The sequence below is a fragment of the Gorilla gorilla genome, chromosome 1 (genome assembly GCF_029281585.2).
Source record: "Gorilla gorilla gorilla isolate KB3781 chromosome 1, NHGRI_mGorGor1-v2.1_pri, whole genome shotgun sequence".
NCBI classification, from domain to species: domain Eukaryota; kingdom Metazoa; phylum Chordata; class Mammalia; order Primates; family Hominidae; genus Gorilla; species Gorilla gorilla.
In genome coordinates this window covers 112,882,260-112,897,703 of record NC_073224.2, presented here as the reverse complement: position 1 = coordinate 112,897,703, position 15,444 = coordinate 112,882,260, and the positions used below count along the sequence as shown (strand labels likewise).

The 15,444-nt window shown below is 40.5% G+C and overlaps 1 protein-coding gene across 1 annotated transcript; it reads right to left on the bottom strand.

Moving 5' to 3' along the window:
* Positions 1–9,966: 9,966 nt before the first annotated feature.
* Positions 9,967–13,339, bottom strand: LOC109028162 (ribosome biogenesis protein BMS1 homolog). The gene is made up of 3 exons (XM_063707071.1): positions 13,262–13,339; positions 10,318–10,506; positions 9,967–10,233 (listed from the first exon to the last, which is right to left on the bottom strand). The coding sequence occupies exons 1-3, from the start codon at positions 13,337–13,339 to the stop codon at positions 9,967–9,969; spliced, it is 534 nt and encodes a 177-aa protein (XP_063563141.1).
* Between the last annotated feature and the right edge of the window lie 2,105 nt (positions 13,340–15,444).

Sequence of the window (15,444 nt, the reverse complement as noted above, 5' to 3'; positions counted from 1 at the left end):
ATTCAAGTCACAGAGTTGAACATTCCCTTTCATAGAGCAGGTTTGAAACACTCTTTTTGTAGTATCTGGAAGTGCACATTTGTAGCGCATTGAGGTGTATGGTGAAAAAGGAAATATCTTCCCATAAAAACGAGACAGAAGCATTCTCAGAAACTTGTTTAGGATGTGTGTACTCAACTAACAGAGTTGAAACTTTCCTTTGATAGAGCAGAACACTAAATTGAAGTTTAAAATAATTGTAACAATTGCATCATATATCAGGTGAGATTTCATAGTTTGGTTCAAGTAGTTTTCAAGTGACAAATTTTCAAGGTTTTTAGTTTTCAAGAGTTGTGCAACTTTATCAACCAGAAATCAAGCAAAAGGCTAGATAAGTAGCAGCAGGTGCGGGATTCTTGATATTGAAACTTTTAGGACTTTTCTCCTTAGGGATCCCAATGTTGTACATTTTATTTCCAGTATAACCCCTATGCATAGGATAAAGTAGTTTCACATGTTTAATTTTTCTAATTAGTTATTTGGGTCTCAAAATGTCCAGTTTATCAAAAAATCTTGTGCTGTGTACTGGGGACCATCTACTATAGCCTGATCATTGAATTTTTCAAGAACTTAAAGGGTTCCCTAAGTCCAAGGAAGACAATCAGTGTCTACAAGTCAGGAGGAGAAGGGGAAAGGGCATTCTAATCATTGCTTTGTTTTCATTGATTCTGTTGCTGCTTTCTTGCCATTGAAAGTACTCTTGCAGTCTGGTAATGATTATCCTTTGCCACCAGGATGCCCTTTCTATTTGAGATCCCTCAATCTTCATGTTGATCCATAAAAAGGCTTCAAAGTTACAACTATTTTTTTTAGTTCCCAGACTAACAAAAATAATCTAGCTTTTTGTCTTGACTACCAACCACTCTGGATGTTTTTTTTTTTTTTTTTTGAGATGGAGTCTCGCCCTGTCGCCCAGGCTAGAGTGCAGTGGCGTGATCTTGGCTCACACAACATCCACCTCCCAGGTTCAAGCAATTCTCCTATCTCAGCCTCCCAAGTATCTGGCACTATAGCCACACACCACCACGCCCGGCTAATTTTTGTATTTTCAGTAGAGATGGGGTTTCACCATGTTGGTCATGCTGCTCTTGAACTCCTGACCTCAGGTGATCCACCTGCCTTGGCCTCCCGAAGTGCTAGGATTACAGGCATGAGCCACCATGCCCGGCCCACTCTGGATTTAAGGACAGTTCTTCCTTCAATCAGCAGCCAAAGAGTCCTGATTCCTGATTCTAATTAAGAAGTTTAACTCGGCATTCTATTTCTGATGGAAGGATGGCTGAAAGAAGGGAGACTCAAACAACAGATGAAGGCAAAATACTCTGTACTGAATTTTCAATGTAATCTTAAATTCTATGTTTAATTGAGATGACCCAAATTCTTTTTTTTTTTTTTTTGATACAGAGTCTCGCTCTGTTGCCCAGGCTAAAGTGCAGTGGCATGATCTCGGCTCACTGCAACCTCTGCCTCCCGGGTTCACACCATTCTCCTGCCTCAGCCTCCCAAGTAGCAGGGACTACAGGTGCCCGCTGCCACACTTGGCTAATTTTTTGTATTTTTAGTGGAGACGGAGATGACCCAAATTCTTAACTGCCTCATAAATACTGTTAATATAGTGAAAGTTTTGCCCTAGGCTTTTATTAAAGTCAACTATATAGAAAAAGTTTCTCCTATCTTGAAATGTATTATTAAAGACATCATCCCCAATAATATTCCATATTCTCTGTTTAGGAAGCCCAATTGTTTTCAAATTCAAGAATTCAGAGAAATCTACTTGTTACAAAAGAGTAGAATGGATAATGGGCACCAAATCCTGAAGTGTATTTTCATAAAAATTCATGTAAGATGGTTCAAAATTTCATTAACTACTTTATATAAAAAAAAAATGCCTGGGAGAATTCTGTTTCTAGCCAAGTGGCAGACTGATGCCTTGAACAACCCTCTTATTACAAAACTGAATACTCCACATGAAAACAAATCTTTTCAAATCCATTGTTAAGCTGTGAAGAGAATAAGAAAAGTTCTAAGAAACCAAAATCTAAATGAAAACACAAGTCCAGGCAGGCACTGAAAACCTAAAAAAAAAAAAAAACTGAAGAGGCCAATTGTTGGCAAGCATGTGGAACAGCAGGAACTCTTTAAGCTGCTGCTGGTGGCGGAGGCCAAGCCACTGTGCTCCCAGAACACAACACAGAAGCCTCCGCACTGAAGCAGAGTACAGGTGCCCTGGAGTCTCCACCCCACCCAGGGATCCTCTAGCAGAAGTGTGTGTGCCCCTGCATACCTGCAAGGCCCATATCCAGACCTAGTTTTCAGGGCCGTGGGATAACAGCCAAAAATAGGAAATCATTTTACTCATCAATGGAAAAATGGTGACACAGTCATATAATGGAACTCAACAATGACGATAAATCAATGTCTGCCATAGACAAGAACATGGATGTGTTCTGTAATACTGAACCAAAGAAGCCAGGCTAAATAGAATGTGCTGTGTTTCATAGAAGTCAAAACCAGGCAGAACAAATCTACATCAGGAACTGGGAAAGTAGCTATTTTGTGGGTTGGGGCAGCAGTGCCTGGGAGAGGCCACAGGTCAAGGCTACTGCTTGGTCCAGGGCGTGGCAGCCTGGTGTGCTACAGTTCATCTAGATGCACACTTATGATTCGGGCACTCTTCTGTATGTACATTAACATTTCAATAAAAAGCTTATTAAAACATTAAGACTTTCAGAAAAATCCACATTGCTTCAGTAGAAATTAGTACATAAATGTTTAAAAAATGCATGTATATGGTGGGGGAAAAAATAGTTCAAAAGAGTATCCAGTGAAAAGTTTAAGACGGAGTGATGCCAGCAAGGGGCTGATCAATAGCCCCTTGCACTCATCCCCTGACAAAGACAGCCAAAGCAGCAAACAGCTATATTTTGATGAAAGTCACTAAAGGAGAGCCCCAGAGTGCATCAAGGAGTAGCAGAAATCCAGTAGAGCCCGGAAAACAGGACAGCCACATAAAGGAGGGAAGGAAACATCTGGCCCCCACCACCCATTCCCCCAGAGGGATCAGCCTGAAGCAGAGGGGATGTCTCCCTGCAGGGATAAGGAAGCAAGAGGGGCCCAGTAGCCCCAGCACTCCCCTCAGAGAAGGAACTGACATTGTGCCCCACCCCCATGGACCAGCTGCTGCTGCAACGTGCCCTCCTGGACCTGGACCACTTCGGGAGCATGTCCCACCCAGGGTGAGCAGCCACCGCACCCTTCTTCCATCCTCAGGCTTTGTTGCTCTATATCACACCCACCTAGTGGCCCACTACCCCCGAGCCACTGTTACACTGTCTTAGGCCATTTAGTGTGGCTGTAACAGAATACTTGAGACTCGGGGTAACTTATTTTATAAAAAAGGTTTATTTGGCTCACCCTGCTTGTGTCTGAAAAGTCCGAGATCGGGCAGTACAACTGGCGAGGGTCTTATGCTGCTTCATCTCATGGGGAAAGTGGAAGGCAAAACAGGTGTATGCAAGGGGCTCACATGGCAAGAGAGGAAACACGAGAGTCTAGAAAGCTGAACTCACTCTGATAACTATCCACTCCTGGTAACTAATCCAGTCCCATGAAAAGGCATTAATCTATTCATAAAGGATCTGCCCTGTGACCCAAATAACTCCCACTAGGCCCCACCTCCCACACCACCACATTTGGAATCAAATTTCAAATGGATGAAATTTCAAATGGCTGGTGGGAACAAATGATGTCCACATCACAGCATACACCCCACCTGCGGGACCACGCTGCTGTGCCCCTCCCCTCCCAGCTGCCATTGCGCCCTGCCCCTTGGAGCCTGAGCTGACTTAGTGCCCTGCTTTCCAGGGTGTCAGTGCCTTGGCCAGTCTGAGCAGTCACACCCCCCACTGCACCAGAGCTGAAGCACTGCCCTGCTTCTCAGGGAATCAGTGACTTGGCTGAACTGAGCAGCCACATCTGCCAGGGATGAGCCAACATGGCACCCCCATATCCCAGGAAAACGGCATTAGCTGAACTGGGGTACCTTGCCCTTCAGGACAAACAACTGTAGAACTGTGCTTCCTTGGAACTGGACTAGCCCTGGAGAATCTGAATTGCCCAGGCACCTGCCTCCCCACGGAGAGAAGTAGTTGCTGCACTGGTCCCTGTCCCCAAGGGCCCAAGCCACAGTGGTGCTCCACCATTCTGGGGTCCTTGCTGATGCTGTGCCTGGCCTTACAGAGACTGAGATGCTGCTGTGTCCCACCACTGCAGGGTCCAGAGTCACTATCATATCACTCCCATGTCCAGAGTCACTCCCATCCCCTGGGAGTTTACTTCTTAAACTCTTCGCAGAAACAGAGTGAGAGGAAGTAATTCCAAACACATTTTACCAGGCCAGTATCACCTTAATACCTAAACCAAACCAAAACACACACACACACACACACACCAAACAAACAAAAACTACAGGTCAACTTCTCCAATAAATTAAATACTGATGCAAACATCCTAAAAAAATTTTAGGAAATAGAATTCAACAACACATCAAAAACATTATACATCGTGTTTAAGTGGGATTTATCCCTGGCATGCAAGGCTGGTTTAAAATATGTAAATCAATCAATGTGATATATCACATTAACAAAATGAAAGATAAAACGACATGGTCACCTCAATTGATGCAGTAAAAGCATTTAACAAAGTTTAGCAACCTTTCTTGATAAAATCTCTTAATAGTTTATGTATAGAAGGAAAGTTCCTCAACATAATAAAGACCATTTATGAAAAACCCACAGTCTAATCATAGTTAGTGGGGAACAACTAAAGCTTTTCCACTAAGATTGAGTACAAGATAGGGATGGCCAGCCTCATCACTTTTATTCAATAGAGTACTTTCAAGAGCAATCAGATGAGAAAAAAAAGGCAACTAAATTAAAGAAGTAAAATTATCTCCATTTGCAGATGACAAGATCCTTTACATAAAAAACTCCAAAGATTCCACAAAAAACTGTGAGGACTACTAAATCAATTCAGTTAAGCTGCAAGGTATAAACTCAACATATAAAAATCAGTTGCATTTCTATGTACAAATAACCTAGCTGATGAAGCAATCAAGAAAATAATCTCATTTACGATAGCATCAGAGAAAAACAAAAACTTAGGAATACATTTAACCAAGAAGGTGAGAGATGTGTACACTTGAAAACCATAAAACATTGATGAAAGAAATTTAGACATGAACAAATGAAAAGACATCCTATGTTTATGGATCAGAAGAATTAATATTGTTAAAATGTTCACACTACACAAAGCAAATATACAGATTTAACACAATCCTCATCAAAGTTCTGATGACATTCTTCATAGAACAGAATAAAACAATCCTGGCCAGGCACAGTGGCTCACGCCTGTAATTCCAGCACTTTGGGAGACTGCAGCAGGCGGATCACGAAGTCAGGAGTTGGAGACCAGCCCGGCCAACATAGTGAAACCCTGTCTCTACTAAAACTACAAAAATTGGCTGGGCATAGTGGCATGTGCCTGTGGTCACAGCTACCTGGGAGGCTGAGGCAGAAGAATTGCTTGAATCCAGGAGGCAGAGGTTTTAGTGAGCCGAGATTATGCCACTGCACTCCAGCTTGGGTGACAGAGTGAGACTTCGCCTCAAAAAAAAAATAAAAAAGAAAAGAAAAAACAATCCTGAAACTCATATGGAACCACAAAAAACCCCAAACAGCCAACAGAAAACTGTGAAAGAAAAAGTTGGAGGCATCACACCTCTTGATTTAAAATTGTATTACAAAGCTATAGTAATCAAAACAGTATGGTGCTGGCATAAAAACAAAAAAATAGACCAATGGAACAGAACAGAGACCTTTGAAATAAATCCAAACATATACTGTCAACTAATTTTTGACAAGGGCAAACAAGACAACACAATGGTAAAAAAGATAGTTTCTTCAATAATAGGATTTTCACATGCAAAAGAATAAAATTGGACCCTGATCATACACCATACACAAAAATCAACTCAAAACAGACACAAGACCAAAGACCCAAATAAGACCTGAAACCATAAAACTCCTAGAAGAAAACATAGGGGGAAGGCCTCTTGACATTGGCCTTAGCAATAATTTTTTGGATATTGCACCACAAGCCAGGCTACAAATGTAAACATAAACAAGGAGGACTGCATCAAACTAAAAAGCTTCTGCACAGCAAAGGAACAACCAAAAAATGAAAGGGGAACCTACAGACTGGAAGAAATATTTGCAAACCACATATCTGATAAAGTGTTAATATCCAGAAATCAGTAAAGAACTCTTACAACTTAATAGCAGAAAAACAACCCAGTAGAAAAATGGGCCAAATAGGAAATGACCAATAGGAAATGGGGAGATGTACACTAAAATAATACAAAGTATTATACAAATAATACAAATTTGTATTATACAAATAATACAAAGCAGACATGTAGGATGAACACGTTAGAGATCTAGCGTACATCATGAGGGCTATAGTTAATAAAAATATATTGTCTTTGGGATTTTTGTTAAATACGTAGATTTTAGCTGTTCCTGTCACACAAACAAAAATCTAACTAGGTGAGATGGTAGCTATGTTAATTTGCTTCACTATAGTAACCAGTTTACTATCTATATGTATCCTTTAAGATCATGTTTTCAACCTCAAATACATAAAATAAAATTTACTTTAAAAAAGAAAAGTTTGTCTTCAATCCAGAAAGAACCACTATTACCATTTTTTGGTGTTCCATTCCAAAATATCCCACAAATATACAATTGTTCAATCAAATTTAACGTTAGACTTTATACTTGAACGTTCAAAGTACGTAAGAAATTATAGAAAATTGTCTGTGTGACTCCCTGTCTGTAGAGCACAGGCTTCATCTCCACTAACACACACACGACCAGTACCTTATACAGAGAGTCCTTGTTTGTCTTTAGTCTGACACCATGGGCGAGCCTGAGGTGGCCCGTGGTCCACATTCCTGACCAGGTGTCTTTCTCACCCACTGGTTTCAACAAAGATGTTACTGGGCTATAGAAGGCTGGGATGGAAACAGGATACCAAGTTCGCATGAAGACAATATCTGAAAAGAGGTAATTTACTTTAACATTTTCAAAAGAAGATTCATATCCATATTGCGAAGAAACAAAGAACAAAACCTTCACTCCAAACTTCTCTACCTGGCTGCAAAGTATTTGAAGGGAAAGCTCACTAAGGAAATTATTCTCATAGATCACAGAACTGTTACTGGGTGTGGCCAGGGGACTGCAGACACCAGGCGAATGGGCACACCGCATAAGACTGGGAGATCTAAGGCTGGAGCTGCTCAACTCTCTGGAGACCTGACTCCAGCCTCTTGTCACACTGGCTAGAAGTCAAGCATGAATGGTAACACCCTGCCCTGAACACTACTTAAGACACTCACCGCTCATCCGCAGCTTATCCTCAAAGCTAGCCTGGAAAGCTCCTTCTGGAGCTCAGAGTGCTCTCTTGATCTGCCCCCTTATCCCACTGACAGTTCGAATCACAGCATCTTCAAATTTGACCACTTCCAAGGCAGAATTAAACATTCCCTACAGGTATAGCAAGATAAAAACACACACACACACAAAATCATGTACTTTATGCTTTACTTCTTACTTCAAACATACATCCTTGATTAAAGAACAAAAACAACTCACTGAAGGGTGATAAAATAATCAAAATGTATTTGCCCCTGAAAGTGGAATTACTACCTCACAAAGAATACAACTCTTTCATTTTCCCCAAAATAATCATGTGAGTTCATGGGCATGCTCATCACAGCTGTCTGTGTGGAAGAGAAGATCGAAGAGGGATTTACTGGACTGAATTGGCCTAGGAATCCTTTGCTGGCATCTCTCAGACTGGACTGCAGCCCAGATCCTTTTACTCAGATGCATGCACTTAGAACATGAAAACATAAGATAAACGCCGGTGGTATTATTACCTTATATTGTAACAACATTTTATGACTTCCTAACTCTGTGTTTTCAATAGAAACATCCCCACTAATGAAATTGTCAATAAATGCTGCTCAAACCACCCTCCCCAAATACTGTAAAACAGTACAGCCGTTTCTCTGTACCCTTGCCAAGTTGTCTGCAAATGCTTTGTTGATTTTTCTACTGAGTTAGACAAACTTCTGATTTTTTTCCCTTTCTTAACACCAATTTAAAAAGTAGGAAACAAAACCTAGTGGATAAAATGACATATTTTCAATATAAGTTTCTCTGGCAGTCTCACATGGAAGTCAGGAGTAACAGCCTCAATTCCTAAATAGCATATTTAAGTAATACAGAATATAAAGGAGCAAACAAAATATGAAGTTTATAAAAGATTTCAAACACTTTTCTAAAAATATGAGGCCCACATTTTAGAGGTATTTCATTCCTTTTCTCAAACTATATGGACATTTATAAATATGAGAATATATAGATATACAGAACTTAATAAATGAAGTGTTCTTGAAAATTTTATATGGAAAACCAGTTAGCTTTAATTTCTTCACAATTTTTATGGATTTATCCAGATCAAGGACAACTCCTGTGGCAGCTATCCGAAAATCAGGCTAACAGGAGCCCCAAAATTTGAAAATAGGAATAATACTAGCAAGAGAAAAACTTCAATTCTATGTGACACAATAAATTACCAAAGTGAATTTTACTTACAATTAGCTAAGAAAAACAAGAGAGACCATCTGAACTTGCAACCCAGTGGTTTGACAAAAGGAATCCAAAACCTTAAAGTTGGTAAGCCAAGCTAACAAGGGTGACTTGAGGCCAGGCACAGTGGCTCATGCCTGTAATCCCAGCACTTTGGGAGGCCAAGGCAGGTGGATCACCTGAGGTCAGAAGTTTGAAACCAGTCTGGCCAACATGGCGAAATTCCGTCTCTACTAAAAATACAAAAATTAGCTCGGCATGATGGTGCACACCTGTAATCCCAGCTACTCGGGAGGCCGAGGCAGGAGAACCGCTCAAACCCAGGAGGCAGAGGTTGCAGCGAGCCAAGATCGTGCCACTGCACTCCAGCCTGGACGACAGAGTGCGACTCTGTCTCAAAAAAAAAAGAAAGAAAAAAAGGCTACTTGAGTACTTTCCTGAGAGTGATTTCAGAGGAATGTAATTTTACTATAATGATTTATTTGGAACGAAATGGAAAAGAAAAATACAGTTGCAATGTTTAGGAAATTAAAATTTGGACCTCCAGGGAAGATTCCATCTGCTCATTATTCTGTTTTCTTCTCTGTTAAATGGGACCAGTAAACCCTGCCCTGCCTGACTGGTCAAATGAAAATGGAGTGAACAGACTGCTACCCCAGCACAGCTGCAGGGAGTCTTGTGTCTAGGTGGTCTCTGATGGCTCCTCATAACCTCATATAGTGCTTAGCACATGGTGAGCACTGCTTACTTGCTTAGATAAATAAATGCAAAAGATGCACAAAAATAGGAAATGTACCATTATAATTCTTCCACCTCCCCTCCTCTAATCCCACACCCTACTGAAAAGGATGTACAAAGATTAAAAGCAAAGGGAAATTTACTTTATGATAATAAAAATGAGTAATTTTCAACTTAAAGTCTCATGTACATAATAACCCACATTCAGGATATATTTCTCAAACCAATCTGTAAAAGAAATCGTCCAAGATAGTTACCATTATGCCACTGACAGACTGTATTGCCAAGAAACCAGTTCCCTGTGGAGTGATAGGGTCTTAAAGGAAAAGGGAAAAGAGAAATATAGCAAACCAGAAATTTTAGATTCTAGTTTAACATACTGGATATGGACATTTAGATTTGGATATAGATTTACATATATACTCCAAACCACCTCCCCGCTCCCAGAAAACAGAAACATCTTAGGAGTGGAATTTTATGAAAGGAAAAGCACAAAGCTAAAATAACGCAGCTTGTAAAGTTTAATCTCGCCAATAGGCAAGTTATTGTAATCATATTTTACCCCAAAGGCTGCTCCACAATGCATGTGCTGTGGGGTATACTTTAGAAGCCTTTGTCTTCCATTGTGGTCTTCAATATAATAGAGCAGGATGGTCTGAAACCTCCTCCACCCTACAGAAAATATGATTGGATCTTGGGACTTGAGGATTTTCTTATACCAGCGATGTTTCTTCAGACGCATCTGAGGGGGATGAGAGGGCAAGATGATTGATGGAAGGGAAATCCACAGAGCCTCAGGCACCAAATATGCAGCAAAGGGACCCACCTGCACGTGTCCAACATTTCCCTCGCTGTTGCCCAAGCCACCCAGGATAATGGGGTAATGGGGGTCAAAGTTCTGCACAAATTCACAGGGAACATTTTCAATCTCAACGCGGACGTACATCCCAGGTCGAAAACCATCATACTGAACTCTGGCTTCATCATCTTGATCTTCAAATTCTACATGATTCAGCTGTACATGACGGGGTGTGGGGGGGAAAACCTGTATGCTGTTATTTGTAATAAACATAGGATTAAGATGAACAAATAAGCAACTTCTAAGTAAAGGAACTGTGGACAGAATTATGTAGGCTTTATCCTATTAAAAACACTACACATTTGGCTGGGTACAGTGGCTCATGCCTGTAATCCCAGCACTTTTGGAGGCCGAGGCGGGCAGATCGCATGAGGTCAGGAGTTTGAAACCAGCCTCGCCAACATGGTGAAACCCCGTCTCTACTAAAAATACCAAAATCAGCTGGGCATGGTGGTGCGTGCCTGTAGTCCCAACTACTCAGGAGGCAGAGGTGAGAGAATCGCTTGAACCTGGGAGACGGAGGTTGCAGTGAGTCAAGATCATGCCACTGCACTCCAGCCTGGGCAATAGAGCGAGATTCCATCTCAAAAAACAAAAAGAAAACAAAAAAAACCTACACATTTTACCTCTACAGTCTGTTCAGAATATGTCCCAACCATTTTCTTCTCTCCTGCTCCAAGGGACAGCAAATGTAGATAACTGTAGAGCCCTGCATGCTCAAACATTGGAAACATCCCCAGTCCACACTTTCTTTCCTTCCTCTCCAAATAATTATTTTACACTTTTCCCTTGTCTTCAAACACCCACCACCACCCTCACCTTCACTCAGCTGATGGCTGTTTCCTGATTCACTCCAAAACCAAAAGAACCTCTACGGTCAACCCTCTACCAGGGTTTCCTCCCATATCTAGCCTTATCAGAGCTCTGACCTGGCCCATAGAGGAGCTATGTGTGGCTATTTAAATGAAAATTAATTACAATTACATAATATTTAAAATGCAGTTCCTCAATCACACTAGTCCCACTGGAAGTGGTCCGTATCAACTTGCAGCCAGTGTTACAATATTGGGAAGCACAGACGTGCATCTCCATGATCACAGAAAGTTCTACGGGCAGCTCAGGCACAGATGATTTGTCCATGCCTCTACTCAGGGCCACACATCACTTGCTCACTAGACACCATCCACTCTTCCTGGACTTTATTCCAACAGCTCTTCCCTCTGTTCTCTCTCTTATCTCAAAACCTTTTGATTCCACTTCTTCCACCAAAAACTGCTTCATTTCTCTGCTTCTCTCTGCAGCAAAACCCCACAAAAGTTTTCCACAGTTGCAGCCTCCAGTTCCTCTGCTCCCATTCTCCTACATCCATGAAAATTGGTGCTTGCCAAGATCGCTGAAGGCCTCCACGCTGAAGGACTCCTCCAGTGGTCAACTTTGCCTTTACTGTAGTTAACACTGCAGCGGGATCTGAACAGTGCTTCGCCTCTGTGTACAACTGGACTCCTGCGTCCCTGCATGCTCACACTGCTTCTCCCTCTCCCTCCTAGGCACTGCTCAGGCCTCACGGCCGCAATCGCCCCATCTCGCCCATGCCAGTCTTGCTCCTCCCAGTCACTCTGCACTCACTCCCTGGCCACCTCACAGAGTTAAGTGGCATCTACATGTGGAGGGCTGTGCATCTAAGTCCCTGGCCAGACCTGTCTCTCCAGACTTGACACTCCACTTGTCTGCATGATACCCAGCCGAACCAAACATCATCTTCCCAAAACTGCATCTGCAGACAGTTTCCTATCTAACCTGCAACAACCCATCCTTCCAGGAACTTCCAGTCGCCATCCTCATTTCCTCTCACACACCCCACATTCAGTCCACCAGGAAATCCTACTGACCCAGCTTCCAAATAAACTCTATCCGGGTTTGACTCTTTGTCTCATCTCCACTGCCAGCCCTCTGGTTCGTGCCACCGGACTGATCTCTACCAGACTGATGTCTTGGCAGAGTGATCTGATTACCTGACTGTCTCTCCTCTGCTCAAAACCCTCCAAGGACTCCCATTTCAGAGTGAAACATTCAGTCTTTTCCAATGGCCCACAAGGCTCTAGGTAATTTTAAATTGTAAATGGTGTGAAGCAAAAACTTCAGAGTTAGCCTAGTCATGCCTTTCAAAGGTCAACACAGACTAGCAACCACTAAGCTAATGCCTAATCAGGAAACAGTCCTTTGACTAGATGAAGATCTAGGATGAAACTCCGTTTCACAAATCATATACCTAATCTGTTCCAGCTTACACAAGCACTCCTGGCCTCACTAACAAGACGCAACTCAGATGCTCACCATCAACTGTACACACGTTTCTGTGTCTGTCTCCTTCAGAGTGACATCACCACCTCCAGCAACCTGCTCAGCACCCCCAGGCAGGAGGGCCACACCATCTCCCTTTATCTCCGCATCTGACCTTATACTCCACATGTCCTTCTGAACTCTGACCAGGATGAGTTTTCAGAGCACTTCCCCTGGGAGCTCTGGTGTGTCCATAAGCCACACGGGCCACTGATCACCTGCCATTCAAATCAGGGAGCAGCGATCGGAATAGGCGGCATTGGCTTGCACTGAAATGAACACACTGTCTCAGATCACTACATTGTAAAAGTCTCAAAAGTAGAGACCATGTCTCAGTCATTTCGGTTTCCTAATTCTTGTTACAAAATAGGTATGGATCTTTTTCTGGTGATCTTCTGACTGTAGAAACAATGAGCTCACTGCATGAATAAACACACTCACATGCATCTACCCAGGAGTCCAAATGAAAGGCACAGAAGCAGGATAGGAAGCAGGGACCCAAAGAAAGTCAGGGATTCCTGCACTATGTGATAGTCTTGACAAGGGGCTGAGAGGAACTGAGGTTTCTCACCTGTGCTTCTTTCTGCATTTCTCCTTTAAGATTATCAAAATATGTGCTTTCTCCTTCATCATATTCCGCATTAAACATCTCCTTCAATTTTCTCTTCTTATCCAAATGCTTTTTCTTGGCACTTTCTTCTTCGTCAGGGTCAATTTCTTCCTTGTTTCTCTATATCTTCATTCCTAAATTTCCAGAAGAAAAAATTTTGTGTATGTTTATGAAGGTGCTTTCTTTAAACATTACATTTTTTAAAGTTCTATTTAAACAGAAATCTTAGCAAAAATCTGCTATCATTATCAATAAAACAAAACAAAACACAACATAACCTTTGTCTCTGAATAACATGGTACTGCTACAGGAAATTGTTACATCTGCATTACAATTAGCTGCTATTCCTTAAGCTGGCTGGGAACACAAACTAGAATAAAAATAACAGACATGTCCCTCACCCAGATGCTCCCAGACCCTGTTCTAAAGAAATATTAGGGAGAACGGGGACTTCATTCTTTTAAATGACACTTACATTAAAAAAGAGGAGAATGATGGCAATGGTTGAATGTAAGTCTGAGAAGCTAAGACTTCTGTGAGTGAAAAATCACAGTGGTCTTGGCAAATGACTATGGCAAGAAACGGTAGTAAATGATATGAAATAATGAAATTGAAATGAGATGAGATTAGATGAAATAATGAGATAAAATGATGAGATGAAATGAGATGAACGATGAGATGAAATGACGAGATGAAATGAGATGAAAAATGAGATGAAAAATGAGATGAAATGAAATAATGAAATGAGATGAAATGAAATAAGGAAAGGAAATTATGAAATTTAATGATGAAATTGAAATGAAATTGAAATGAGATGAATTGAAACGATGAGATGTAATGATGAAATGAAATGATGAGATGAGATGAAATGAGATGAAATAATGAGATGAAATGAGATAATGAGATGAGATGAAATCATGAGATGAAATGAAATGAAATGATGGATGAAATGATGAGATGAAATGAGACGAAATGTAATGAGATGAAATGAAATGACATAATGAAATGAAATAATGAAATGAGATGAAACATAATGAAATGATGAAATAATGAAAAGAAAATGAAATGGAAATGATGAGATGAGAAGAAATGATGAGATGAAATGATGAAATGATGAGATGATGTAAAATGAGATGAAATGATGAGACGAAATGATGCGATGAAATATGATGAGGTGAAATGACATAATGAATGAAATGATGAAATGCAATAATGAAACGGAAATGATGAGATGAGACGCAATGAGTTGAAATGAGATGAAATGATGAAATGATGAGATGAAATGATGAGATGAGATGTGATGAAATGATGACATGAAATGACATAAAATGAGATGAAATGAGATGTAATGATGGAATGAGATGAGATGAAATAATGAGATGAGATAAAATGATATGAAATAATGAGAGGAATGATGAGATGAAATGATGAGATGAATGATGAAATGATGAGATGAGATGAGATGATGAAATGAAATGGTGAGATGAACTGATGAAATGAAATGAAATAATGAAATGAAATTGAAATAAAATTGAAATGAGATGAGATGAAATGATAAGATAAGGTGATGAAATAAAGTGATGAAATGAGATGTGATGAGATGAAATGATGAGATGAAATGATGAGATGACATGACATGAAATAATGAAATGAAATTGAAATGAGATGAGAAGATACGAGATGAGATGAAATGATGAGATGAAATGATGAAATGATAAGATGAAAAGAGTTGATGAGATCATGAGATGAAATGAGATGAAAAGAGATGAAATGATGAGATGAAATGAGGTGAAATGAAATTAGATGAAATGTAATGGGATGAAATGAAATGACATAAAGAAATGAAAAAATGAAATGAAATAATGAAATGAGGTGAAATTAAGTGAGATGATGAAATTAAATGATGAAATGAAATGATGAAATGAAATAATTAAATGCAAATGAAATGGAAATGATGAGATGAAATGACGAGATGAATGATGAGATGAAATGATGAGATGCAATGATGAGATGAAATGATGAGATTAAATGATGAGATGAATGATGAGATGAAATGATGAGATGCAATGATGAGATGAAATGATGAGATGAGATGTAGTGATGAGAGGAAATGATGAGACGTAATGAAATGACATGAAATGAAT

Excerpts from the sequence above, each read along its gene's own strand:
- LOC109028162 (XM_063707071.1), bottom strand. The coding sequence starts at position 13,339 with ATGTTTAATGCGGAATATGATGAAGGAGAAAGCACATATTTTGATAAT. Across the intron at positions 10,507-13,261 it reads AAATGCAGAAAGAAGCACAG|CTGAATCATGTAGAATTTGA; the intron begins GTGAGAAACCTC and ends CGTCATGTACAG. Across the intron at positions 10,234-10,317 it reads GAAATGTTGGACACGTGCAG|ATGCGTCTGAAGAAACATCG; the intron begins GTGGGTCCCTTT and ends CATCCCCCTCAG.